A 27679-nucleotide genomic window follows, 5' to 3' on the forward strand; every position below is an offset into this window, starting at 1 on the left:
CGTCTGTGGAAATTCAGTACACACACATGTATCAGTTGTAAGGTTCAGCAAAAAATGATTCTCCTACAGCATATCTGATCTTTCACCAGATACCCTGAGAATTTTGTTCTTCTGGACTGGAACCACATTTGCTCTGGCAGCCGCCTAGCATTAGGGTCCTATAAGAGTTGAGGAGTACACAGATTTTTAGGGTCTTTGGCCTACTTCAGAATGTAAAGAGTTATTGGTACAGAAAAGTGAGAAATAAAACCTGACTTCCATAGTTCGCAGGAGGATTAGCCATGATTGCTTTCTCAGCCTGGAGAAATAAAAATACCAGATGGCTGATGAGACTTCTATAGGCTCGTTGTGGGATAAATTGTTACATACAAATAGATAAGTTTCATGAAGCCTTCCATGTAATGTCTATAGTAAGCCACACTGAACTGCAGGATAAACAGAGAAAACATGGCCTTTGGGAAATGAAAGGGGAGAGGCAGCCACATGACATACTCGTTAGTGATTTGTTTATGTCTCATTGGAAAATGCTCAGAGACCACGAAGAGGGATGTGGTATAATGAACCAAAATGGAATAGAGTAGAAGCAGTTCCTCCCAAATGAAGTAATGAAAATAAGTCACTGTGGTCCCGTCCTGCACCTTGTAATGTGTGTGAATTCGGCTGACTGTGTAGGAGACTCCGCATCCATGGGAAACGCATGGTCATTCATGTCATTCTGTCTGTGCTCGGGCCTCTGGAAATGCAGAAGCTGCTTGAAAATTGTAGATGGCTCAGTCTGGATGTTGCAGTTCCCTAGGTAGCTTTGGAAATCTTTTCTAGCCTATGGAGGGCTTGATCAGGGTTTACCTATCAAAAATATCATTACCGTCAGAACAGTGCTGTTTCTTCTCATTTGCGCTGGCTTCCCTGTTGCACGATCCTGTGTAATCCTTATTCAATCTGCTGATCCAAATCATCCTATTTCCAACAAAAAAGCTATACATGCAGAGAGCAACCTTAGGCTCTGTTGCCATCTCTGCAAAAGTCTTACTGCATAAAGCTTTCCCTTTTCTGTTTCATTTAATGATAAGAAAGCTCCAGGAGAGAGATATATTTTATTAGTAAGAAATAATGAAAAACTACAGAATATTTGAGGGCCTAGGCAGAACAAAAAAGAGTAGCCTATACCACAAATCTTTCCCATGCTTATGCAAGAAGATAACATCATGCAAATTTTGGCTCAAGTAACCTATTGAGAAAAAGCTCTGGGGATATTAAGACATAATGAAATTGTATACAACTTCACCTAAGAAATAACTGAAAAAAGAAAACTAACTGTAAGCAAGAGCTAACTGTATAAGCCTTCATTCAGCTAAAAGAGTGATCTATGCAAGAGAACAGAGAATAACATAAACATGCCTCTGTTCGGCATTCATGAGTATTTAGGAGCGTCATAGGGAGCACAGTGATCAGTCCCTGCAGTAAATACTGCTTAATGCTTTATAAAACCATGATTTTGCTTGCTTATACCTTTCCTAAAAGTAGCTCATTTAGGCTGATATTTTCCATGCCTACCGCCTGCCTCAGACTCAAAATTTGGAGGAAGTATGATGTGTGTGGCTCAACTGTATTAAAAGCATTGTTAGGGGAAGAAATGTGTGTCCCCCCCCTCTTCCCCAACTTAGGAAAAAAATCTTAAATATTTTTACTGAAACTTCCTGTAGTTATTAACCTATTTGAATAGCAGCATTCAGCTTCGCCTGTCATGATTAAGAAGGTATAAATGTTTCCTTTCTAAGCCCCCCACTGTGGTTTAGGAAGCAAAGGCCCACCATGGCACTGATCTTTATTCAGATCTCTACCCTGAGTGACACGGCCTATGCAGAATTTTCAAAATCTGCCCCCCCATTACCCACCCAAGGCCATGGTTTTGCCAGCAGCTGCCCTGATCTAAGGGCTCCCATCCGTTGAAAGACAAAGGTCTTCCTGGCTTACTCCCCCACTGCTGTTTCTGAATTGGTGGTGTCAGCTCCTTTCGACTATCCACAGGCTTCCTCGCCCGTAGCTTTTTCTCTACCTCTTCAAGTGCTGAGGAGCCATTTCTTTTTTCTTCTTTCCCAGGCAGCTTTCGGTACTTGTGGGTGATTAAGACCTCTTGTAGTAGTTTTTCTTTTTTGGTCGAGATATTGCAGAAGCGTTAGCGAAACCACTGAGGCCACTTAAGGCACATATTCACAAGTTCCCGGCAGGAACCTCCACCTAGCTGGAATCCCCCATCTGTCACAACTCCACAGACCGTCACAGGGGCTTTACATTTTATTCCTCATTTCAGACAAAATTAAAGAAAATAATTGCAAAGGTTGCTTTTGAGCACTTTCTCCTTTCCCTGAGGCACCCACTAAACGATTAAATGTCTGTGCATTGGTTTATTCTCCTCCAGATTGGCTTATTCTGGGATGAATCTTGTTTTTTACTTCTTAGATGTATTTCAAACATTCCTAGGGCACCTTGTGCTCTTTCAGTTCATTCCATGATGTTCATAATTGCTCCCAATCTAATATCTGTGATTCAGATTAGCATGCCTTTTTACACATTTTTCCTCTTTTATCCAAATCATTAATGAAGTTATTAATAAGGCAGAATCTAGGGTAATTCCCTGTAGACTCCCAGTAAACACCTCCAACCCTAGTCAACAGGTTGTCTTTTGTCCTTAAACCTTGTTTATGTCCATTTAATCAGCTTTCAGTCCTCGCAGGAACCTCTACATGAACCATTCTGAATTATTACTTCAGAATATGAGTCTGGCTTGAATGTGCATCAGATAATATAAAAAAAATACATCCAGCTAATTAGCCTTTATTGGGTAGTCATGTTAAAGGCAACCAGAAAAAGGTTCTTAGAAAGCCTTTTCTGACTGTCACAGATTCGGCATCAAATGTTCATAGTCTTAGCTGAGAGGAGAAGACTGTGCAGTGATGCCATCCCTTCTCCATTATTCTCTCCACTTTTGTAGGATACCTTCTGTTGCTTTTGCTTTAGTGATTAATTGATACGTGATTTCTGTTTTGTATTCTATAATGTAGTCAAGAGTGTATCAGCACTGAAAGATGGGGAGAAGGTGCTGTGCTGTGGTGGCAACTTGGAGTGACCAACTTGCCCTTTCTAAAGTGGCCCATATAGATCAATGTTTTTTTCATTTTTTCTTTTTATTTATTTATATTTTTCCCACGGACATGCCCAATGACTAATAATCACATCCTACTGACTGAGCTGAAAGGCTGCTGGGGGCTCAGTGCTCCTGCAAGCTAGGCCTTTTTGTTCAGTTAACCAGATAAATGATTAGATGGTCAAATTTGGGAAGGAGGGGTGTACGTGCATACGTGAAATTAATTGTGGTCATTATGCCTGTCAGGACCAGCATAAGTGTGATGTGTTAGGAGGCCATAAGAGAAGAGGGGGCAGGACAGACAACCAGACACGCATTCCCCATCACAACCACTGCCTTTGGGAACAGATTTTTTATTGTGTGTCATTCTGCTCTCAGCTCTGTTATTCTCCTGTATGCGAGGAAGACTTTTGGCTTTGAGACTTCCATTTTGATTTCTCATGGGTTGTATGTCTGATGTCTAAAATACATGTGAGTATAGAAGTCATTCTGCTTCCAAAGCCCATTTGTTGCCTTTTTTTTTTTGATAGCACATTGTATATGTGAGAAACAGAAACCATTTGTAACAATAATACATGAGACTAACGTAACTTACTCCTATGTTCAGTATGTGGGAACATGTTGGCTGCTAGTCTAGGCTTAGGGTCACATGCACACACAGAGAAAATCCTTCAAAACATGTAACCCTTAAAGCCCATGGCAAACCTCCCATTCACTTCACTGGGGCTTATATGATACCCCTCGTCAATGCTAGCTAATGATGTCTTGGCCACTGTCAGATTTTCTTTAAAGAAAAAAAAATTGTCTTTTTTTTTTGTGGAGCAGGATTTAGGGTATTTTCTACTAGCATTTGGATTTTCTCTAGGGTCCATCACTGAAATGAATAGCTGATGGTGTGGTTCCATATAGCTAAACAGATTAAAGAGCTAGCTGCTGCAGAAGGGCCCGGCCCCGGCCCCCTGACAGCTCACTGCTGCACACTTGCACTGCCTTCCTTCTGCGGGAAGGGATGTGCCTTGGGCCTTCAGCGAGCTGAGGGAAGGGCCAGAATGGCTGAAAACGATGTTTTTTTTTTCCTAGAACAGTTATTTTTCAGACATGGTGAGTTTTCCGAGGCAGCTAGCTGCGTCGGGTGGGCAGCAGTGCTGACTGCAGGGGACTGGGAGGACATGCCCAGCTGGTGCATCTGGAGGAGCAGACCCTTCCTTCAGCAGCTTGCTACGGCACTAACACAGCCAGAGGTGCATTTGCAATGTATGTAGATATGTCAGAGCAAGCTGTAGTGGCCCAGATGTCAGCCACTGAAAGGGTGTACAAGACCCAATGTGGTCTCGTAACAGCTGACGCCGGTGTGGCTCAGACCTGGGCATTTTGAAGCTGGTTTAATTACGTCCAAGATGCTACGCACTCTTCTTTCAGTCTTAATCTAGCCTTGTGCTTAGTGATATTTATTTCAAGGTAAACATTTTTAATTTCCTTTATTGGTATGAAAATGGCAGATTACTGTTATGTTGCAGTGTAGTAGTAAGAAAATGTTCAGTTGGTTGGTTTATTAGCAGTCAATATTTTTTATTATGGCCTCTGAGGAGTTTGCTATTACCCTCCCTGGTGAGATGTAGAGACAAACAGCTGAGAAGTGACAGCTTCCAGCTTGGGATAGTGACTTTCTGAATCCCTCTAGCAGGATGAAAGTGTTCGTTTGATCATGTCTTCAGACACCTGGCTCTTTTCTCTAGAGCTGGCTTCAAAATAAGGGGAGAAATCCAAAGAGTTTTTAGTACACTAAAACAAATTTTCCATGCATTAAATTGATTAATTGTTTTTTGGGGACTTTGAAATAGTCCCTGGTTCTATTACAATGGAACTTGATTTCTTTATTAGAAATTATAAAAATAATGGATTTTCCAGTTTACATATATGTATGGCAATTTCTGAAAATTTTCAGAATTAATGGGAGAAAGAAAAATGTAGCTGGAGCAGCTGGTGACCAACCAACTACACAAAAGTCAAAGGGTCATTAAAGAAAGACAAACACAGAAATTCCAAGTACTTTTCACAAATGAATGAAAAATCATTTGTGAGTCTTACTGTGCAGAAGTTTAATGTAAAATATTTGAAAGTTAAAATCTGAAATACTTTTTTAGTAATGATTTATAGGACAAAAGGGAAATGAGTCAATTTTCTGGCACAGTGACCATCCTGGAGCAATCTCAGGGATTGGAATATAGTCATATTAATTTTCTGTATTTTGTTTTATCCCTTAGTTATTTATAGCTAACATGCCATTCTGCATCTAACATCTACATCTACAGACATATAGAGTAACTACTGGAAAACAAAACCACTTGTAGCAATGATTGTGAGACAGCTGTATAGGACATGAGTTAATACCTGAGGTTAGTTAATTTTTCTGGTCAGGAATAGTAGTTTGTGAAATGGAATTGCCATCATCCAACTAATAATGATGTTTTAAAATATATTTTGTAGCAAGTAGAAAAACATGCAAAATTTTGAGGTTTTCACTGAACAGAAACTCTAAAGTGTTTTCATTTTGTATATAAAATATAATTCAGAATTAAAGTGGGAATGAAAATCAAATTATAAGGACAGAATGAATCTACACAGTTGGAAGAACTAAATAAAAGATAATCATTATATGGCAAGAAACAAAAGAGAAACATCCCATCTTGTTCTTAAATACTGTTGAAATCTTTCTGTTGATTTTTCTCCTTTTTTTTTTTCTTCTGATCATAACGGACATTTCCAAAAAGCATTTTGATTTAAACAAACATGCATCTTTGTATTTGAAAACTATTGCTTGGAAAAATATGTGACCCTCTCCAGACAGGAGATGATTGTTAGTGGAGGTAACGGGTCATGATAGATGGAAGCTTATAAGAGGAGAAGCTGATGTGGATCCTATTCCTGCGGTAGGTCTGACAGGGCCTGGCAGCTGTTCCTGGTGGGTCCCAGCTCTTCTCTTTAGTTGTGGGCATCTGTGTGGAGAGATGACACATGCCGATGAGGCTAAGGCTCTGGGGAGGAAATAGTGATAATGGGCTAATGGGAAAAAGAGGTGGCTGGATAAGGTGGGAAGGGGATACGAAGCTGTCAGTCAGGGACTGTTAAGGTGTATGAGGCAAGAGGAAAGGATGGGGAAAGCAACGGTATTTGAGCAGGGAACGTCACCTCCAAAGCAGTACTGTGGAAAAGGAGATATTTGGGCTTTTTCCAAATATCTATTCTAGGCTAGATTCCTCCAGGAGATAAATTCTTCCTGAAAGCCTAATTAAAGCCTTGCAGAGTATCCAGTTGCTGTTGACATGCTATAAATAGTCAACGTGCTGCGTGAGCTTCCTAGAGGTTGTCCATCCTTGCAGCAGCTTGGGAAGAACGTCTTTGCTTCTGCCGATGAAAAGGGATGGGTGACATGATGAAAGAAGACATGAAGTGCGAAGTGTTCAGGCGTGCTAAGGTATTCTGGCAGTGTGCTGGTGAATTATCTACGATCTGACTTCCACTATTTTACAAATCTGTTTGTTATTTAAAATTGTTCAGTGAATTCCTCAGGCAAACATATTTCTGTTCCACAGTTCTTGCAGATTACTCAGAGGAACTAGTCTTTCAGGTATTTATTATTCACTGTTCACTGTTTGCCCTGAATGTCACATCAGTCACACAGTATCATTTCTACTTCCTGACCTGATGGCTTCCAACCCCAAAGGAGCTTTTAAGAAAGCTGCATATCATCATTCCCAGTATAAATATTTGTGCAAATACATATCTAAATAGAAGTACTAGAAAAGTACTCTCTTGCTGTGGTCATGATTTTGAACAAAAATTTGCCTGAGTGTTCACAGATGTTAAATGAAAGGACAACTACCCATTTAAGCCAGTTTTGTGATTTGGTAGCTGAGGTAGAATTTCTTCATGTGTTTTGTGGGGTTTCGTGGGTTTTGTTTGTTGTTTTGTTTTGTTTTGTTTTGTTTTTAATATGGATTGCCCGGTTATATTATGGGTTAGCCTGAGTCTAGATTTCAGAGAGTTTGCTGGTGGTAGGGAGGCAAGATATGCTTTCCATACCCATAGAAAAAGTTGACCAAATTAGGGAAGGACTAGATCTTCTCTGGGAGCTGAGCAACTTGCGTTTACAGTTCAGGATGGTGTGACGTTGTAGATCAGATAACCACTGGATGTCACTGTTGTTCTGCAATTGGGAAATAAGTACATATTCTTCTACAATATGTTGTTTCCTTTTGTGTAACGCAATGGTAATACTTCCGGAAAAGGTAACTACTAAAGTAAGGAGCGTAATTTTATCCTCGTGGCTAAGGAAAGGTAGTAAAATTCCCTTTACTTCAGAGATTGGGGAGCTAAGGATGGCCCTCCTGTGTTGGCATGTATTAATAGTACCGGCAGGTTCTTAATAGCTGAGATCTTTCATGTAGCAGCAATAAAGAAGACATTAAAAGTCCTTTAGGAATAAGTATTTTTCAGTACTGTATAACCTACTAATACAAAGTAAGATTTAGTTTTATGGCCTCGTATGAGTTTTCTGTCATATCTGTCATTTATGTCTTCATTTCTTCTTAGGAAAAGCCGTTGATTTTGTAGTTCAGAATGCAATGTCAGAATCCCACGGAGGGAGACCCAGTGCATCAAAGGTCGCGATAGTCATCGTGTCGGGGAGATCAGAAGACACTATGGAGGCTGCTGCACTTTCTGCAAGAGCGAACAGTAAATCTCATTTCACTGACACTATTTTTAAGCAGAGTTGTTGCTTTTTAAGTAATGCACTAGAACAAAGGATCAAAAATTAAGGCACTGGTATGTTCATATACGTTCAGGATTTATTGTGCGTAATGTTCTGGTAAGAAACAGGCCTGAACAAAATGTGCCTGTTGAAGATGCCTTTGAATTACTGGTAAATTCAGGACCAATCTGCAATTTAAGCTGAACAGCTTCCATAGGCTTCAAGAATTAGTGGCATTTCATTTTCCGAGGTCCTGTGGACAGATAGGGATGACAGAAATGTGATCTAATATTATAAATTCAATACTGTTGCATTACAGTGAATCTTGAAAGGTTCACTGTAATAATAACATAGAGAGAGGATTTGATGAGATTTTGTGCTGACCTATACAGGAATATGCTTTTGGTATCAATGTGTGCTGCATGATTTTTTTTCAAGTTTTCTGGCTGTAGTCTCTGTACCTCAGCTTCCTCAGGTGTTCAACTGAGGATCAGTGACTTCCTTTGTAGATTGCTTTGGGAGCTATTGAATAAGGCATGGACTAAATAACAGCTATTATTTTTTAATTAAATGGCTTGAAAATAATCCAATTGCCATGTAACTGAAGAAAGAAAACAACATATTGAGATTTTTTACATTTGAAAAAAAGTGAAGATGTTGTCATTAAGTCTGCAGCTGCATTTTGTTGACCATGCCTGACCTTATTATGTTTGGGACTAATAGAGCTCATCTTAGCTAACACTATGATTAGACCATCACCATTTCTGCCCTTAATTGCCTTTAGCCTACGTGGAGGGAGTGGTGCAAGTAATACATGTAAATTAACTGTTGGAAAAAAACTTTTCAGAGTTCTTTTTTTTTAAGAAGCAAATGAAAAAAATACAGCAGCAAAGGCCTCCTTTTCCTGTGCATTTCCCATTTAAAACCTTTTCTTCTCTTTTCCTAGGGGTATCCCTGTTTCCGATTGGAGTTGGGAACAGATATGATGAAGAGCAACTAAGGACTTTGACTGGGCCATCAGCTGCTAACAGAATCATGAAGCTTCAGAATTTTGAAGACTTATCCACTATGATCACATTGAATAGTGAATTTATCAAAAAAGTGTGCATGGGTAAGTCCAATATAGTCGTAGCCTCATAACTGGAGCAAAACCCAAAAATTGAAATGCCAAAACCAGAATGATATTTCTTGATTTGAGAAGTCAGCCCAATGCCTCTTTGTTAGTGTTTCACTGACAATCATCACAAATGCTAACCTGGACCATCACCATCACTTAGGTGTAAAGCAAAATCTGAGCCCTTTCAGCATGTAGCCAACTGCTATTCTAATCAACCAACTTTCAGCAAGATTTTTAAAATGCTTAGGCCTAAGCTTTCAAACTATCCTCTTAATAATCAGGATTGGTCATTAACTGAAGGACACCAGGAAAGCTCAAGCTGTCATGAATAAATGGGGGCATGCTTCAGAAATATTACAAGTTAGTTGTGAGTAAAGATTTCAAATTACATATTTTTTCAGCACAGACTTAAGCATTGTTATGTGTATGTCTACAAAGAATTCAGCCAAAGTGTAAGAAAAAAAAAGAATAAGAAAGAATTAACTTTTCGAGGAAAACAAAGACTGGAAAAAGAAGTGTAAAATATTTTAAACAATCATTCATTTATATGTAGATAGCAATGCCCCCCATCTAAGGAAACTTGCTTCAACTCTGGCCAGTATTTTACTTCTTTTGCATCCTTGGTCTGTGTGTATATAGATATTTATTACTCATATTGTTGTTGTTATTTCTATTACAATAGCATCTATGTGTCTTCTCCACAAACCACTGTCTCATCATGTTAGTCATTGCACAGGTTTTTACCAGCTTTACTAGGGCTTAGTTACATGTCCATTAAAATAAGTAGACTTTTTTGCAGAGCCGAGTACCACTAAGAATGAGGAAGTTGCAGAGCGTGCACAGTCCAGCTTAGAGATATCCGATCAGTCTCCACTGGGATCACTTCTGGCATTTTAAAATCTCTCCAGAGCATCAAACAGCTGCCATTTTCTAGATTTAAACAGCTGCCATTTTCTTTCTTTTCTTTTAAAATAAGCTTTTAAAGATGCATTTCCTTTCCTCACACTGTAAAATACGTGATATTCTTGCCCCAAATTACATTGATCCAAGATTTAGGATGGGGAGCGGGAATTTGAAACCAGTAACTATGTTCTTATTGCAATCTGTGCTATAACCTATCTGTACTAGAGGTGAAAGCTTTGTATTTTTATGAAATGTACATCCAGCTTTTCCAACAGCACAAAGCGTATGGTTAAAATCTTGAATAATAGATATCTTATAGTAGACGCCTAAATCTGAAAAATTTAGCTCTCCCTTTTGATGATGGTAAAGACTTTGCTATGGAGTGGGAAACTATCTTCTTCTTCTTCTTTTTTTTTTTTTTTGCTTTTGTTTTTGTTTTGTTTTGTTTTGTTTTGTTTACGTTTCTTACAATCTGTAAAGTATAATTTTCCCCTCCAGACTCATACAGTACGGAGGGAGTCTTACTTTATGTATGGAAGTGTACCAAAAATAATACTATTAAAAAGGTTTAAAAGATTTCCTAAATGCTTTTAAACTACATTGCTTGTCCAGGAAAAGACAGAGCATATAGCATATATATGCTAGCATAGTATAGTAATATATAAAGGGTTTGCTAGTCAGGGTTTTAATTTCCCAGACTCGTGCTTATCATATTGTTGTACCATAGTACTTACATGAAATTATTTCCATATATCTTTAGGTGTGTTATGAGAGCACATAAACATAGAAACTGCAATTCAGTGGGTGCCCTGTGACCATCTAACTGATTATATGAAAAACCTGCCCATCACAGTAATGCCTGAATGTAATGGAACTGAATTTGAGTATTCTTATTGCAGCTATTTCATACTTATGCTAGTTGCTCACAAATCTTATCTTGGGGTTACTCGCTGTATTTATCTTTCTGCATTTAATAAACGTGTGTGTGCATGGGTGTGTAAATTCTCGTTACCTCCTAATTACCAGAAATATTCTCAATTCATCACAAGATTCAGAAGTAAGGCTGGACCCTGCCTCAGAGCTAAAGTCATGATCTTCTTTTAAGTACCATCTGGGCAGAGCTGCATGTAGTACAAGGAGTGCTGTAAAATTACAGTCTACCTATTGCTCACAGGGTATTTTGGGACCAATGTCATTGCAGAAGTCAGGTAATGCTAGCGGTTACAAAGTTTATGCATTCTTTGACTTACTCTTGTGCACTTTGGACAAATGCCTGCAGTCTTCAGGGAGGTATTCTCACATTCTAACACAAAAAACACTTCTTACAGCCTAAGTCACATTTTTAAGTAAGCAATCTGTATTTTGGTGACCGCCACTTATAAGGCTGGATAAGGGAGTGAAATGACTAAAAGATGTCTGTTTCTCTTTCAGACCCTGTCAGAGAATGTATAGATGAGGATGGAAACAAAAAGAAAGTAAGTGCATTGCCTGGGTCATCCATCTGGCTTTCAAATTACAAAGTTCATGCAGGACCATGAATACCTTCATAGATAATCTGAAACAAAAAGTGTTGGACAATATCAAGTATTAAGAATTATTTTGGAGGAGGAAAATGTTGGCTTTTGAACTGATGGGATAACTTTGCACACAAAGGAGACTTCCTCTAATGACACCTGATCTTGCAGTGTGTTGAATACTATTGAAGGCAGTGCAGAGTCAAAACTTGTGACACTGTGTGACTTCCCTGACAAAGAAAAATGTGTTTCCATCTCCTGGTGGAGAAAGAACTTCTCGGAAAGCTAGACATGGCCAAAATAAAGGTGCACGTGTAGGGGGAGGCAACGTCATTGTCCAGACCCTCTCCTTCTGCTAAAAATACAAGTACCTTGTCTCTGTGAAAAATTTGTTGATAATTATTGTGTGATAGTTATCTCCCCAGGAAAAAACATCTCTTAAGTAATGAAATCAAAGTTCGTCATGCTCGTTTGCAGAAAAGCTTTTATTAACCCTGAGAAAATGCTCAGAACTGTTAGTAAACCTCTCTGATCTCTCAAAAGTGATCCACTCTAAGAAAGGAATGATGTAAATGTTATAAATGGTTCCGTTCCTTCACCTCAGGTGAAACACCAAGGTTTTTGAGTGTGTATGATGCTTCATGCATTTAAAAATATTAGCATAAGCTTGTGACATGTTTTCTAGTAGGGGTCAGTTATGAGTTCTACCCTAGGATTTATCTTGAATTTCGAGTACATTAAAAATATTCCTTTGATTTTTCCCTTGTGAAGACATGGCTATAAGGAAGGATGTGGCTAATAAAGAAATGATTATGAATTGTCTAGACACAGGAAATATATCAAAGCTGCCTTACACGGTTGGCCTCGGTCAGCTGGTCAGAACACAGAAAGGCTTTAGCTAGATCAGACACTAGGTATAACCTGGTGGCTTTGAGGTTGACAACCTAATTAAGAAAAAAACAACAAACAAAAACTAAACTTGAAAAACTTTCTTTATTAAAAACAACAAAAAAATCAGATTCTTGTTGTTTATTCATTTTAATTGCATGTGTCCAGGCCTCTGGGCTCCTAGAAGCAGACACAGGTACATGTAGGTAAGTGCGGGAAGCCTAAACTTGAATTTCAGGTTTCATTTGTCAGGTTTCATTTTTTTGGTGACAAACGTAGCACAATTTCCATTCTGGCTAAAATGCTTTTGGAAGAAAAGAGGCCAGGGTCCAGTCCGTATAAAAATGAACCACACTTTCAAATGGTAGCCTTTAGGGGGTTTTTGTGTTACTTCTTCTGTCAGCCAGGCAAAACGGGTTTTAGAAGACACTGCCAACACGGTAGCCATTGCCTTTTGGAGCAGGCTGTGGAGCATTCCATGGTGCCTGCAGGACACTGTGGAAGTGTTCTGCCTTTGGTGTTCAGCACCCACACTCTGAACATCTCTGCTGCCTCACGGGCAGTAACGTGCCATCGTCGGTCTGTTACCCTCTTCCAGCATAGTCCACAAATCCACAGGGATGAAGAATCAAGGCTCTTTCCTAATTCAGAAAACACAGGCTCTTACATTGGATCCATAATATTTCAGGTGTTACTCAGAGAGTTACTGCAGGAGGCTCAGTTCCCCAAGTGGGATGTCTGTCATGCACCTGGGGATTGTGGGAACTGACATCTTGCAGTTTGCAAGGAAATCAGAGTTCTCAGGAGAAAAAATCTCAGCCTAAATCCCATCAGTATCGTGAGTGATATGATTCGTTACATTTTTTTTATTACTACCTCTACCCTGGAAATGACTGTTGAAGGAAGATTCATGGCTAAGGTCACTGTTAGTAGCAGAATGATGGAAGATCAAATGTGCTAGGTCAGGCCAAAAATCCACCCAACCCCCTGTATTACGTGGCCAAAACTAGAAATCAGGGAAGAATGTAAGTGAGTATATATGAAAACTCCCTGAACTGTCCTAGCCTTGAACAATTTGTGAGTCAGGAACACCCTGAGTTGCGAGTGGCATCTTTTTGTGTTTGACAGCGCTCAGTAGTTTTCTCCTCCATTAATTTGTTCTTGAATTCTTTGAATCCTTGTAAGTTTTTAGTGCTCATTATATCCAGTGGCAAGGAATTCAAATAGTGCTAAATACAGGCTGTGTAAAGAACCACTGTTTTAATATTTGAACTTGCCAGCCGACAGAATATGTGAATGATTATGATAGATTAAGGTTCTTTTAAGGCAGTTAATTCTCATCGGTAATCTTGTTTTGATGCTTTTAAACAGGCATGAAGGTGATAATAGAAGTGTAGGTACTTGTCTTATAATGGTAGCACTTCATAATGAAGTGAACTGTATAGTGATCTTCTGCACTTCTGGTCTACGTATGGCAGTAAAAATCAAGTTACTAAACTACCAGTTTTTGTGACATGACTTTTGTAGTATTGTTCAGCACATGGTTTAGAGAAGAACAAACTGACTAAATTAAAAGGTGCCAGCTAACGAACCCAATCGAGGTATGTGGCTCTCTCTTCTGCAGATGCACAGTAAGAGAAACAGCATGCAAGATGCGGTCCATAGGTTCAGAGCTCCCTCGGAGAGGAAGTCTGAGGCTTCCTCCGGTGTGCTGGCAGGCTCATTGGTTTTAGCAGATTTATCCTTCACAATTTAAAAACCTCTGCTTTTGCTTTCCTTTCTATCCTATTCTTACTCCTACGATTTAATATCAATTGGGATTTAGGCTTTCTTTGTCTGCAGCGTCCCTGCATTTTCCTCTGCACCAGGATTCTTGGCTTTGTTCGGATCCTTCAACTGATATTTTTGTTTTAATGTGCTGTGCTTTGCTTTTCTTGTCCAGCTCTTAGATGTTTTCCAATAGTTGTCCTGTTAAGGAGTGAAATAAAAACAATTAAATATGTATGGAAGACAGAGGGTCCTTTGCCAGACTTGCACAGATGTATATGTACCCTTCCACTTTCAGTGAGTTGTAGGTGAGACAACTATAATTAAAAACCTTTCCATTTCTTCCTATCTAAATATTTTTTCCATACTTAAAGCTCCTCATGTTACTTTTTCACAGCTTCCTCTAGGCTCACAAGCCTGAAAAGTATTAAGACACTTTCAGGACAAGTTCCCTTCTCACAGTCCTGAAACATACAAGGCAGGTCCAGTAAATGAACTTGTATTTAATATGTAAATTTTTATGGCTGCAAATCTGGCAGTTCTTTTTTAGACTTGATGGTATCACATGGCTCAGAGACACAGAGCAATACTTTGACATCACTATTCTTGGTTTGCACACTAGTGCCAAGAATAGTCTGTGAATTATGCTGTGGTTACCTAGATATTTTGCCCCTTTGCTCTTCTATTTCATGGGAATGATGGGTAAGCTGAAAAGAAGAGAATGGGAGATAACTTGCCCGATAGCAATTATCTTTTCTTCCCCACATGTTTCTGCTTGTGGATATCAAGAAATATTATCCAGTTCATAGAACCACTGTCTTACTTGTTACTATTACTTCTGGACTCACCTCTGTAGAGATATGTCTGGAAAGGGCTGTTTCCTACATTTGGGGATATTCTTGGGAATTCAGGCCTCGGGGATGAACACTCTGTTTTGAAATTCATTGAGTCTATTTATGGACAATGAGCAGGATTTATGGACCAAATCCTGCGGGATTTGGGCCAGAGAGCTCAGCTTTTTGCAGATACGAATCTTGAGATATTCCAGATTGTGACCACATCTATTTCTCTGTCATTTAGTAGTATGTAATCCTGGTGCCTTAAAATTCAGACTGTCCTTTAGAAGATGAGAATGCATTTTACATTTTATTTTTAATTTTACAAAACCACGATGTATAGCTAATAACATTAGTCTGGTAAAGGAACAATCTCCCTTCGGGAGGGGAGGAACTGTTTTAAAGTTTTGGAGTCGTGGATAAAATAATTATAGTATTCCACGCCTTTCTAGCTTGGAACAAATATTGTTAATTCCTGCTGTGCCATGACCATCTGTGCTCAGAGCTCTTTCTAAAATAATTTTATGGCTTATGAAAACTAAAGGCTTTGACATTTAAAGAAAAGCTAAGGGGAATTCTTCATTGAATATGCTATCCATGCATGCTGTAGGATGGCTAAGCTAACAATAGATGGAGTACCAAATACTTCATTCTGCTGTAACAAAACATCTCCTATTCTAGACTATTATCTTTTGCTTGGAATTTCAGAGTCTATTTCTTACAGTGTTGCTAATTTAAACTTTCTCATCCTCATGAAGTCCTTAATACACTGCATTCTATTATTTAATTATCCAAGGCTAATTTGAGTAGCACTGCTGTCAGTGTCACTTTACTTGCTAGCTGTAGGAGCGTGGCAGCAGCCAAGTTTTGCATTTTTCTCCCCTCCGCTCATGTTCATTTCAATTGTTAAATATCCATGTCTCCCTATCTAGCCTGGTGACAAATGGACATTACCGGACCAGTGCCACACTGTGACATGCTTTCCAGGAGATTACACAGTTCTGGAGAGTCACCAAATTAACTGTGAGAGGATGCCAAAACCGGTATGTCACAGCAATCTTCCTGCTGTCAAGATTGAAGAAACTTGTGGCTGCCGATGGATGTGTCCATGTGAGTATCTATCTTTGCATGTATGACTCTCCCTCCCCATCACTTGAAATGTTAATCAGAAATGTAATGCTGAAAGGAGCTGCTCAGTCGTTGTACACATCAAAGATGACCGAGGTGGGAGAAATTAACGCTGTACACCGGTTAAACAAAAAGCTAGGAGCATGAGAGTCTCACTGATGCCTGGAATGTGTGATGCTATTTGCAAGTTCAGGGCCACTGCGAGCTTAATTTTGACATTAGCATAGCTACGGTGTTTTATCAGAGAATTTCACACTTGATTTCCAAAGCTGTGTGAACCGGGAAGGCGGATGTATGGAAGAAAACAGAAATTTATCTTGGCAAGCTGTAAGCAAGTGATGTATTCTTGGTCCACCTTTAGGCTTGAGGGTTTGGCCTGACCTCAATGAAACGCATTTATTAAAGAAACAACAACAAAAAAATGCTCCCTGCCTCCATAAAACCTCATGCTGAGTATTTGAGCAGAATCCGTGAACGTTGTATGATTAGTGCCTTGGCTGAGATGACAGGAACAGAAATTAAGTGCACCCACTCACATTTACAGGGTGGAGGGATTCAGCCCTGGGGCTGGTGATGCATTTATTGAAAAGAGAGGTTCTTTAGGAAAATCCCACATATGTGAAGGGAAGACTTGAGGGGGGAAGATAAGAAGGGAATGATGATTTCAAGTGAAAAAATGAACTAGAGCCTCCAGATTGCCTCAGTGCTTGGACAGATGCTCTGACAACAGTGAAACGGTGGCAGTCCGGGATAGAGGAGGCAGGGATGCCTGGCTGCATGCAGCGTGGCACAGAGCATCCCTCCACAGCCACTACGGGGAAGAGCACCTCATGGTGGAACGAGGGGTAGGCTCAGCCTCTGGTCTTTTAGTACACCTCAGTCTGGGTTTGGGGACTGAGCTTCACCTCCTCTCCATGCCAAATGCACTGTAGCCATATTTTGATTTCCATAAAAATTAGTCAAGATGTTTGTTTTGAATTAAATGTTCAAAAGATCAGCTCCAGTAACTCTTAAAGGCTGTATCTATACAAGAGAATGCATTTCTACAGACCAGTTGTGCATACTATTACAGCTAAAATTTGCAGAAATCTCAAAACCAGGAACCTGTAGGTGTTATTTTCAAGTGTTTAGATCCTGTTCAGAGCTTGAAAATCTCTGGCTTGATGAATCTCTTCAGCTTTGATGAAGCTTAGAGGGCTGTACTCCACAACATAATTCTGAAAATTGGGCTTACATCTAAAGTCATATCATTACTTTTTAAAGTAAATCAGAACCCTACATATGCCTTCTCTTTATAATGTATAATCTCAGTTTTAAATGTCCTCTGCAGCACTGACTGTTTTAAGAACAATTTCTTCAAGGCACTGCTTGAAATATCTAAGCTGGGCAGCTAGATTTTGATCCCTGAATTGTTAGACATGCAAAATTTTAACACCCCAACTTTTAGCATTTTCTAAAAGCACATTTGATTATCCAAACACTTTAAAGCTAACATTTCTGATTTGATATAAATATTTCAAAAAGGTAGAAAGATTTTAGTTGAATCTTCATAAAATTGTATAATGTTTAAAAGATATTGTTAGTGATATCTACCCATAAAAAATGCATCTGTAGTAATTTTCTTGATTCTAAATACATTGGTAGCAACATGAAGGCATTACTTTTGTCATACATTTTGTCATACATTTGGCAAAACATGTCTTCATAAAGATTTTCTGAAAGGATGAAATGAAAATTACCATTCGTACCATTAGTTGATTATCATGAAAAACCTATAGTTGACTTGAGATTGCTGCTGTTTAACATGACATAACCTTTGTTTAGCTCTTTATGAATTTAGTGAGCCATGATAAGCAAAATTTAACTTTTTTTTTCCCAAGGTGATACAGCCTGTGGTGAAAAGTGGTAAGTTTTCGTATATTATAAGAGGAGGAAAAAAACTCCAACCCCACCCAGTTGATCAAAACCCCATGGGTAAAGTACCCTTGTTTCAATGACTACTTAGTGAAACGCGGGTGATACTGTGTCAACTAAAGCAACACCCGCAGCAGGCAGGAAGGCTGATTCTGATGCCGTATGTGCTGAAGTCAGAGCCGAAACTCACAGCAATCAGTAAACTTTAGAGATGAGTGTAGCAAAGTAGGTGCTTAGTAGGACGTCAGTGTGCTTCAGCATCTCTTTGCTGTTATGAATGGAGGCAATCTGTGCTGCAGGAGCATGGTAGTGCACGCTTAATTTACTCATGATTCAGCAAAGTAGTGTTCAGTTATTTAGAGAACTAGAGCCCTTTCAAATGATTGCTTGTCAGTGTGGATGATATGACAAATGCTTTTGCAAAGAGGAAGTACTTGAAAAAGTGTTTTTCTTATGTCATATAACTGAGTTCATGGAACAGATCAGGAGTTACACCATGAAGGTGTTTTCTTGCTGAACTAGTTATAAATTTTATAACAATATGATTTGCAACATGTGATTCATGGCTCTTGGGTGCTTGTGGACTATTAAATGGATTTAAATGGATTGTATTAACACATTTTGTGCTCCAGAATACCTATGAGAAATTTAAAAGGATTCCCATTATCCTTAGAATTTTTTTTGGTGTCTATGAATAAAAAAAGATTGAGAAACATTGTTTTATTGCTAACTTGTTTCATTGTTGTTTATACATGAACTTTATAAGAAGGTACAGTAGAATATCTGAAGATGCTCCACTACTCCAAAGGGATGTACCTCTTGACAATTCAGTGCCTGACAGTACACAAGATAGGCTTTATTTCTTTTTTTTTTTTGGAAGCAAAAGTTGCTGTTTGCTGTTTTTCCTGGGAAATTAAGTTTGAAGGTCAATGAAGAGGAAACAGATTCTCAAATCTCAATTAGAAGCCAAGTAGCTGAATTATTAACAATGAGAATTTTCTTCCTACCTGTTCAGCTGACACTGCTTTTATTGTCCTTATAATCTTTAAGTAAAAGATTTGAAAACGCATGCGTCAGAAGCATCCTTTTGCTCAGGTTTTGTTTTGGTACTTGTGAGATTATAATCCTCCTTGTTTTCCAGTTGTGAAGACAAGGAAGTGTTTATAACCTAATGACCAGGACACTGAGCTGTCAGTTGACCATTGTTTTATCCTGTGCACATTATTTCTCTGCCCTTTTTCTGTTTCCCATCTGAAAAAAAAAAAATCCCCTGATATTGACTTGTGACATGTATTTGATAAGAATGAAATAGTGTTATTTTGTTTCAAATGTAATACTGTACAGAATGAAATGCAATACTATAATAAAAAATACAATGCAAAAATTAAAGAATAAGTATGTTACAATCTTTTTACAAATAGAGAAGGGACACATTTTCCCTGCTTTTATTTTTCATATAAAATCTGCTAATAAATCACATTCAATGTAAGTAAACTTCATGCTAAGGGAGTTTCTGAGTTTATCCAAACCTTTCGTAATACTAGTTGCTCCAGACAAAGATACTTCAAAAAAAACACGTGATGAAGTATTTACTAAGTTTCTTGTCAATGATTTGCTGCAATTTTTTGCATTTCATTACCTTCTTAGTTTCTCAATTAATTGATTCCACATACCCATAACAATTGTGAAGAAATAGTCTAACTTGAACAAAAGCGAATGCCTACATGACTCTGTTTTCTTTTTTTTCATTGATTTGCAGGTGTCTGTATAGGAAGTTCATCTCGACATATCGTCACTTTTGATGGGCTAAATTTTAAGCTGACTGGCAATTGCTCCTACACCTTGTTTCGAGACATGCAACATGATGTTGAAGTTATCCTCCATGAAGGACCATGCAGAGCAACACCGAAGACGAACTGTATGGACTCCATTGAAGTGAAACATCGTGGTATATCTGTTCAGCTCTTCAGTGACATGGCAGTAAGCTAAATACAATGAAGTGATCTGTGCATTGTCTGCTCATGCTATAGAATTTCCCCCCCATAACCCCCCATAGGTTATGGGGACGAATTTGTTCCCTTTATCCAGTTTCTGTTCCCCTTGCAGCCTATTCTTAGGCTTCTGAGCAAATGCTTCCTTTCAATTTCATGATACAATCTATGTTCACATAGCAAGCCAGACATGTTTTTCTTCTTGCTCTCCCCATCGTGCGGGTGTGATAATGTCAGGAACATGGGATTTGGCAGTGTCTCCCTGACACTTCTGCCAGAAAGACAGGGATTATAGAGAGGACATACTGCACGCTGATTGTCCTCTGTTGGCAGAGGCCTAGTATGTAGTACATCTATTTTATAGGCAGAGAAGTATTCAAATTCAATCTGTCACTTTTTCAGTCTCTGGGTTCCTCAGACATACAGGAGTTGGCTAACCTGCAAAGGTGATCTCTTCTGACTCGTGTGTGGCAAAATAGGATGGACCAAAACACCTGCACCCAGTTCTGCATGGTGATGGACAGCCTTGACTTTCACTGAGATTTATTGATAATCAGATTAATGCATTTTAACTTCAAGGCATTAGATTGCTAGTCTGTATATATGTGATGCTGAAGGAATGCACTCATATGGGAAAATGTTGAAAAAGTTGTTCATGTAATACACAGAATGAAGGTCAATTAGTTCTGCGCATTTTCAGACTCAATAGAAAGTTTCAGCTTGCAAAATTGATTCTTATGTCCAGATTCAGTTGGATCTTCAAGTACCTGTGAAGTCAAAATGTGTTTCAACTGTAAGATTGGGTTGATTTAAACTGCTTGCTAGAACTGATGTGATGAACTTGCCTTTTTGAAAACAGGTGGCTGTTAACGGTGAAAGGGTTCATATTCCCTATTCTAGCAGTTTGTTTGAAGTCACTGTCTATGGAGCAATAATGCACGAAATCAAGTTCTCCCATCTTGGACATAATCTCACATTTACTCCAAGAAGCAATGAATTTATTCTTAAACTTAATTCAAAGAGCTTTTCTTCAGGAACACAAGGTCTTTGTGGTAAGTTTGAAAGATAGTAATTTTAACAGCTTCCTACTTGGGCTTTAATTGCTATTTATGTTATTGGAATTTGTGAGGTCCTGAACCTGTAAACTCTCTGGCTGAACTGATCCCCCATTGTTGGCACATTGCTAATCTATGTAGGTTTTTCTACTATGGCTCCCAGTAATACCTTAGAAAAAGCAAGGCTGGACATCTCTCATGTTTTACTTATTTCACGTTATATCATCATCTTTTCAGGGAGATCTTTTTTTTTTTGGATAAGGTTTTAACTTTAGGTACTTACATATACATTTATGTGAGAGATGTGTCGTATGCTTGCAGTGAGGGTGAAAGGTTTGTGAGGGGTCCTACTACCTGGGAGAATTAATTCTATGGTATCCCTATACAATAGATTATACCTCTGTGGCATAACCTATACCTCCTGTAATAAGGAAATGGGAAACAAGACCCAAGGTTTTTATGCCTTTATTGATAATAGCTATAAGGAATATTGTTCATTCCTCTTCCCCTTGGCGTTCGCTGAGCGGCCCCAACCAGCTCCGTCTGTCCCGTGCTTGTTTTCTCTTGTTTTGGTTTGTTTATTGCTGACTGTATTCAGACTCTTTCTTTTCCTTTTACTCACCCTCCTAGGGGTGTGTGACCAGAACCACGTCAATGACTTCACATTACGTGATGGCTCTGTCACTCCTGACAGTGGCGTGTTTATCCAAGACTGGACAGTGGAAGAGCCGGGGAAGATCTGTGAAATCCGGAGAGAAGACAGATGCTCTGAGCACGCAACGAGCCACTGCCGCCTTCTGCTCTCCGATCGGTTTGCAGAGTGCCACAGGGTAATCTCCCCCAACATGTTCTACGAGGCCTGCACAGAAAGCAGCTGCTATGAGGACGAAGCCTGCGAGATGATAACTTCCTACGCTCACATCTGCAGGGAAAACGGGGTCTGCATAGACTGGAGAACACCCGAGCTTTGTCGTAAGGGGTTTATGATACGTTAAAACTGATATAGAAACTGTCTAACTTGTTGATGGTGGTGACAATGACCACCTTGTCAGTGTAATATTAGTTTTTGAATACTGTGTAATGGGGCAGAAGTTCCAAATCAATTTTCCAATATAAGTGGTGTCGCAGATCTGAGAACTGGTTTGTCATCCACTAAGTTGCATATTATGGAAAAAGTGTTTCTTAGTAAATTGCTAGCTGGGAAAATACAAGGTAGTTATGCAAGGCTGGAGGGATAACCTATGAAATAAAAATATGTGAAAGCTGTGTGCAGGCAAACACAGCTATGTGACAATATCTGACTGCAGCCACCGAACCATCATGGGGCCAGGTTTGGACTGAGAGGCTACTCTGATTCTGCCAGGCAGTTTTAGCTGCAGATATCATTGCTTTGGTACAGACATTGGAGGATCCGTACAAGGCGGACAGGGAAACTCATGATTTTGACTAGTGGAATGGCTCCCGAGCTTGTCACTGTTGTAGCTGCACATAATGGCACAAAATAATGCTTTTCTCTGCAATAGTTTCACAAATTCCCCACATTCCAACCAAAGCCTAAACCTTTCAGACATTGATGGAAGAGCCAGTGTGATTTTAAGTTTGTACTGCAGTGAAAAATGGGGAAATGGTCACTCTCTGCGGTGTCTTTTCTTGCCAGCACATGCCAGCTACACTGATGAAACCAGCTGTAATTTGCTTTGCAAATCCAGTTCTCCTTCTGGCTGTGTTTTGCTTGTGTTTTGGAGGTGAAGAGTTTGTGCTGTGAGAAAGCAGTATAGCAGGATGTGAGTCTTGCAAATTGCCCAGAGCCCAATAGAAGCCGGACAAGCATGCTAGTGATAAATTCAGACAGTTGTTGCTTTGTATACCTACTCCTCTAAATTCTTATAGACATAAGAAGTTCTGCCCTATCTTCCTGGTTTTTTCCTTTTTTTTTTTTTTTTTTTCCTCCCAACAGCCCTATTATGAGGCATACCTAAAGATCTGCCAAAAATGCAACATATAGTTAAGTACAAATAATTAACTCTTGAGGTGGTTTATTCTACACCTTCTGCTGTTAGTCTGTCTGCAGTGATGGTTACAGACATTCAGATATTCACTTACAGTGTTTCTGGTTTAGTCAGGTATCTGAGATGTGTGTGTATGCATGTAGGCATTTTCTTTCCCAGCTAGCCCATGATGTAGTGTTTTGATATCCAAGGTGTTTTTCACATCTCCTGCCTCTCCAGTTTAGTCAGTTCTTGTTGCCTTGCTTTCTTTCTCTCTTGCTGCCCAGATACTTCTCATTTCAGAATTGGAGAACCAGCATCCTAAAAGCATGATACAGCAAGAACTCAGTACATGTTTTGGTTTTGTTCATGTTTTAAACTCAGACTGAGGGAATGATAGGATAGGAAGTCAGGAATGTGAATTTCAATTTGGCCTGAGCCTCCAGTTAGCGTCTTAAATATCTTTCCAGGATAGGTTATTGAAGAACATGTTGCTGTTGCAGACTGATTCTTTTAAGAAACAACACAGTCTGTTTGGAATATAGTCCTAGAAAACAGAGGGAGAATACTGCCAGCCATTTTCCAAATTTGGTGCTTCAGTCAGACTTTGCAATTTGTAATGTCCAAGGCTGAATGACAGTGGAGTAACTTAATAACTCTCTGTAGTTTTCAAATTCCCATCTTGTTACACAGCATGTACAAGGATAGTCAAAGAGTTGCCCATTTTAACACTAGTTGCATAAAACAGTCGTTAGTGTCCTAACAATAGCATCATCTTTTTCCTTTAAGCAGGTGCGTATGTGCAACTGCCAAAAGTAAAATTGCCAATTACAGGGACATTATACAGGTTACATTAATGACTAAACAGACAGTGCAGCTTAATCACTCTACCACTACATGTTTAATAACAATGGCATGTTTCTGAAGTATCTTGCCTCCCTCTCCCCACTCCAGTGAATCCCTGTCATTTTTTCAGGGTTTGATTTGGGTTTTTCTTATGCCATTGACATTTCAAGCAGTATAAGTCCTGCCTGACTGTTCTGCCTGGATGGGTAAATATACTCACTGGAATATCCGATAAAGACAGAGCTGTTCTCCATTCTGCGCTCCTTCAGTTCCACTGCCTGAGCTTTCCTTGCTCCTTTTTGGGAGGGTGGATGTGTTGAGTGCTATCTGGTAGACTTCCAGCTTTGTGTCAATAGATGGAAGGAAATTTTACTCCAAGGTGGGAACGTATCATGAGGAAGATGATACATTTTTTTAAATTTTATTTTTTTTGTAGACCCCACACTTAGTAGACTTGTGCTGCAGCAGCCTGTAGCTTCCACTGATAGCCATGTAACCCTGAGGCATTGAATATGCACCCCTTGAGCAGGCTCACCATCACAGTGAATGCCTGCTGAATAGGGTTTCTACTTCAATGACAGTATGGGCTTTATCTTACTGTGAAGATCATAGGGATTTCTAACAAATCACTGCATTGCTAATATTGACACGTGTTGGGATTCAGCTTTGTGTGGAGAGGAAGATTTATTCACCTGGAAATAGGACTGTTTATATAGTGATTAATGAATGGACTGAGATATATTCATTCCGCAGTTACAAAAGAAATGACAACTGATGTGGAGGTGACCAAGTCAGCTTTGAACTGTGTAGCTCAAGTAACAGCAGCAGTTAGCAAATTTTGCTTAGAAAGTAGAAATACTCAGAAGATAAATGACAGCAGCAGCAGTAGCAGTTGTTAATCTTTATATGCTGATATTTCCATGAGTGCATCTTAGCAGCTCTTTAAGCTCATTTATGTGCAGTGTGGACATGCCCGCTAGGTACTTGCCAATACTAGCTTGCAGATGAATTAGATTTAGATAGGTAGTTGATGCCTGCATGGTGTATGAAACAAACAGCTAGTTGGTACTACTCTGGAAAGCTGTGGTTCTTTGAGGAGGATGCTGGTGGCACTCAGCAGCTGCAGGGATTCCTGGAAAAATATTTGCTTGGAAACAACATTTTTCATGAGCCATTCTGGTTTTTGGAGGGTTTTGTGTTTTCTCTTTCATTGGGTGGTTTTGCAGGCTCAGGTTAGAAAGCAAATGCATAACAGGCTGTACCTGCTCAACTGAGCGGCAGTGACATCTGGCAGAGAAGCAAGAACGAGGGTCAGGAGGAGGAGAGAGAAGCAATGGGATACAAGAAACTTTTAAACTACCTCTGCTAATGAAGGGTTTGTGTAGTGGAGCTACACTGAGATTATCTGCTGCTGTTTGCTTGCTGTGTAAGCAAGGCATGCTCGTGAGGACCATAACAGCTGAAGGATTTAAACCATAACTTGGAAATCAACAGTATGGGGGTGGCTTTGCGACTGCCTTCAGCTGATCTGGGACAGTTTTTCTCTTCCTTTTCCATCTCCAGCTGTGCATTCCCACTCCTTTTGCTGTGCTGGCAGTAGTCCTCACATGCTGCTTGGTGATCTCTGAAAACTAGCTGTAAAGGGAAAAATATTGCCAGCAGGAAAGAGCAGCTGAGGTGAGGAGATTAAGGAAGAGAGGGCAGCACTGATCTAAGTTGGTTTAATGTGGCCTTGAAACAACTCCCAAGAACACTGGAAAAACCTTCCTAAACATACTCCTTTGGGTAAAGAAGACAGTTGAGGAAGGTTTAAGAAAACTGTGCCTGAGCAGTGCGGGGAAGTTGACTGGCAGCTGATGAGCTATTGGCCTGGTGCATTATTCACTCCAGCTTCATCGGCACTGGGGTTTTAGCTGTCCTTTTGGCTGCACATGACAGTACAGTGAGGCAAAAGGCAAGCCAGCAATATGTGACGTCAGGAGCTAGCTAGCTGCTAAATTTGTGCTAAATTATACTACTGATAAGAAAGGAGAGGCATTGTTGCCAGAAAGGAAGTGTGCCTTTCTCCATGTATCACAGGCTTGAAAAACACCCCTCCTCTAAATTTCCATTTTGTACTTTAACCAAGGATGCTCTGTCTTGTCTGATCTGTTTGAGCCACAAATTCAAAGTGAATTCCAGTGCAAACTATCACTCTAGATCTTTAACTCTGAACTTGTTAAGTGGTTTATTTTATTTTGATGGACTTGCACCTTCTGTAGACCCTCACAGAGGTTATTTTCTCCCAACCAGTATCTACTAGGAATAGCTACCGTAATTTAAAGGAAAAATAAGCAGCCGAAGGAATGTCAATACTTAAGTGTGCCGGATGACCCTTTGAAATGTGCTATCATAGATTTACGGGAAACTTGGTTTTTTTCCCCAGCTTTTCTTTCACTATTCTCTTCCCTGTTTGAAAGAAAAGGTCATTTTTAATGGAGCCAACAAACTGAGAATACAATATCAATACATGATCATAGTAGAATCATACAGGCTAGTATATGAGGTAGACTTCTTTTGAAACTAATTTGGAAGAATTACTCTTCTATTACTTGGTTTTCAGTCTTATCTTCCTTTTTTTGCTAATACCCACAGTCTTTTCCTTTTCATTCAGAAACAATAAGCATTTGAGATGAGCACTGAAATAGCCAGCCAGGAGGGTGGCTTATTGAAATACTTGTTTCTGAGGCTGGCTTTGGGGAGTCCTTCATGACTCCTTGCATTCCATAACTCTGGCAGAAGTTTCCATACAAAAAGTAAAGTTATCTGTAGATCATGTAGGACCTAGCCAGATCTCTGGAGCACAAGGGCAGTAATGTGTCTGAGGTGGCTTTCTACAATTGCTGGTTGTCATTGTGCCAGTAGGATAAAAGGATGGTTAGGATGATTTTCTGGATATTGATGGCGTTTATCCCATCTCTTGACACTGCTTATGCACATCTCATTCCTATGCTCCCAATGACAGAGGTGACTTCGAAACAAGGGCATTCACGTGAGCTTATTTATATTTCTTTTGCAAAACATAACCACCTCATTTCTTCCTTCCTTGAAGAAACATTGCTGTTTTACACATGCACACAGGCTTTTTGATAGCATATCTGGAGTCTGGGGCATGGTTCTTCATTGCATTTTTCACACACCTAGCTCCTTAATGCCAGTCAAAGAGCAGGAAGGAGAAGGGGCTATGTTACATGCAGTACATTAGAGGCTTTAGCATCGGTATTGATTCTGCTTGGGAGCTGTCCAGGTTCTACACTGATGGGCATCAGCATTAAACTCTAAAATAAATTAATCTAATTTTGTGCAGAGGTTTGCTAGATTTGCTTTAGGTCTATCTAGGGCTACGATGAAAGCCAGTGTGCTGAGTATATTTACTGACACTGGAATAAAAAAGTAAATGACACACTACCTTAACAAGTGCTGTGGATGTATTTTCACACATTCATTAGAGCTGACGTGAGACCATCACAGGCAATAAGCACTGGTGCTTGCTGTAGTCACCTTGTTTACAGAACTGTTTCTGGGAATGAGTTTTTCTGGAAAACACAGTATAGTCTAGGTAGCTAGGTTTATAAGCAGGCAATTTCTCCTGTTTTACTTGGATAGACCTTCTTGTGTTTTCAGAAACCAGCCAAAGCATTTCATAACAGGATTGGACTCTCCATCAAGTTCCTGTGGCTTTTCAAGTTCCTCTGCATCTGCTGAACTATGATGGTTACCCACACATACAATCATAGACTCCAACACACCAGAAATAATTGGATTTAGCATGGCTTGAAACAGAAAAGGGTTAAC

At 39.5% G+C, this 27679-nt stretch overlaps 1 protein-coding gene across 1 annotated transcript in view; it reads left to right on the forward strand.

Annotated features, from left to right (window-relative positions):
* The window catches only part of VWF (von Willebrand factor), a 152831-nt gene that overhangs the window by 79583 nt on the left and 45569 nt on the right, over positions 1–27679 (forward strand). Inside the window, exons 31-37 of the mRNA XM_075162771.1 lie at positions 7739–7882; positions 8845–9009; positions 11350–11393; positions 15856–16033; positions 19725–19945; positions 20816–21008; positions 21642–21983. Coding sequence (XP_075018872.1) covers positions 7739–7882; positions 8845–9009; positions 11350–11393; positions 15856–16033; positions 19725–19945; positions 20816–21008; positions 21642–21983 — 1287 coding nt within the window. The remainder of the gene's footprint in view (positions 1–7738; positions 7883–8844; positions 9010–11349; positions 11394–15855; positions 16034–19724; positions 19946–20815; positions 21009–21641; positions 21984–27679) is intronic.

This window comes from Calonectris borealis, chromosome 1 (genome assembly GCF_964195595.1).
Source record: "Calonectris borealis chromosome 1, bCalBor7.hap1.2, whole genome shotgun sequence".
Lineage (NCBI taxonomy): Eukaryota > Metazoa > Chordata > Aves > Procellariiformes > Procellariidae > Calonectris > Calonectris borealis.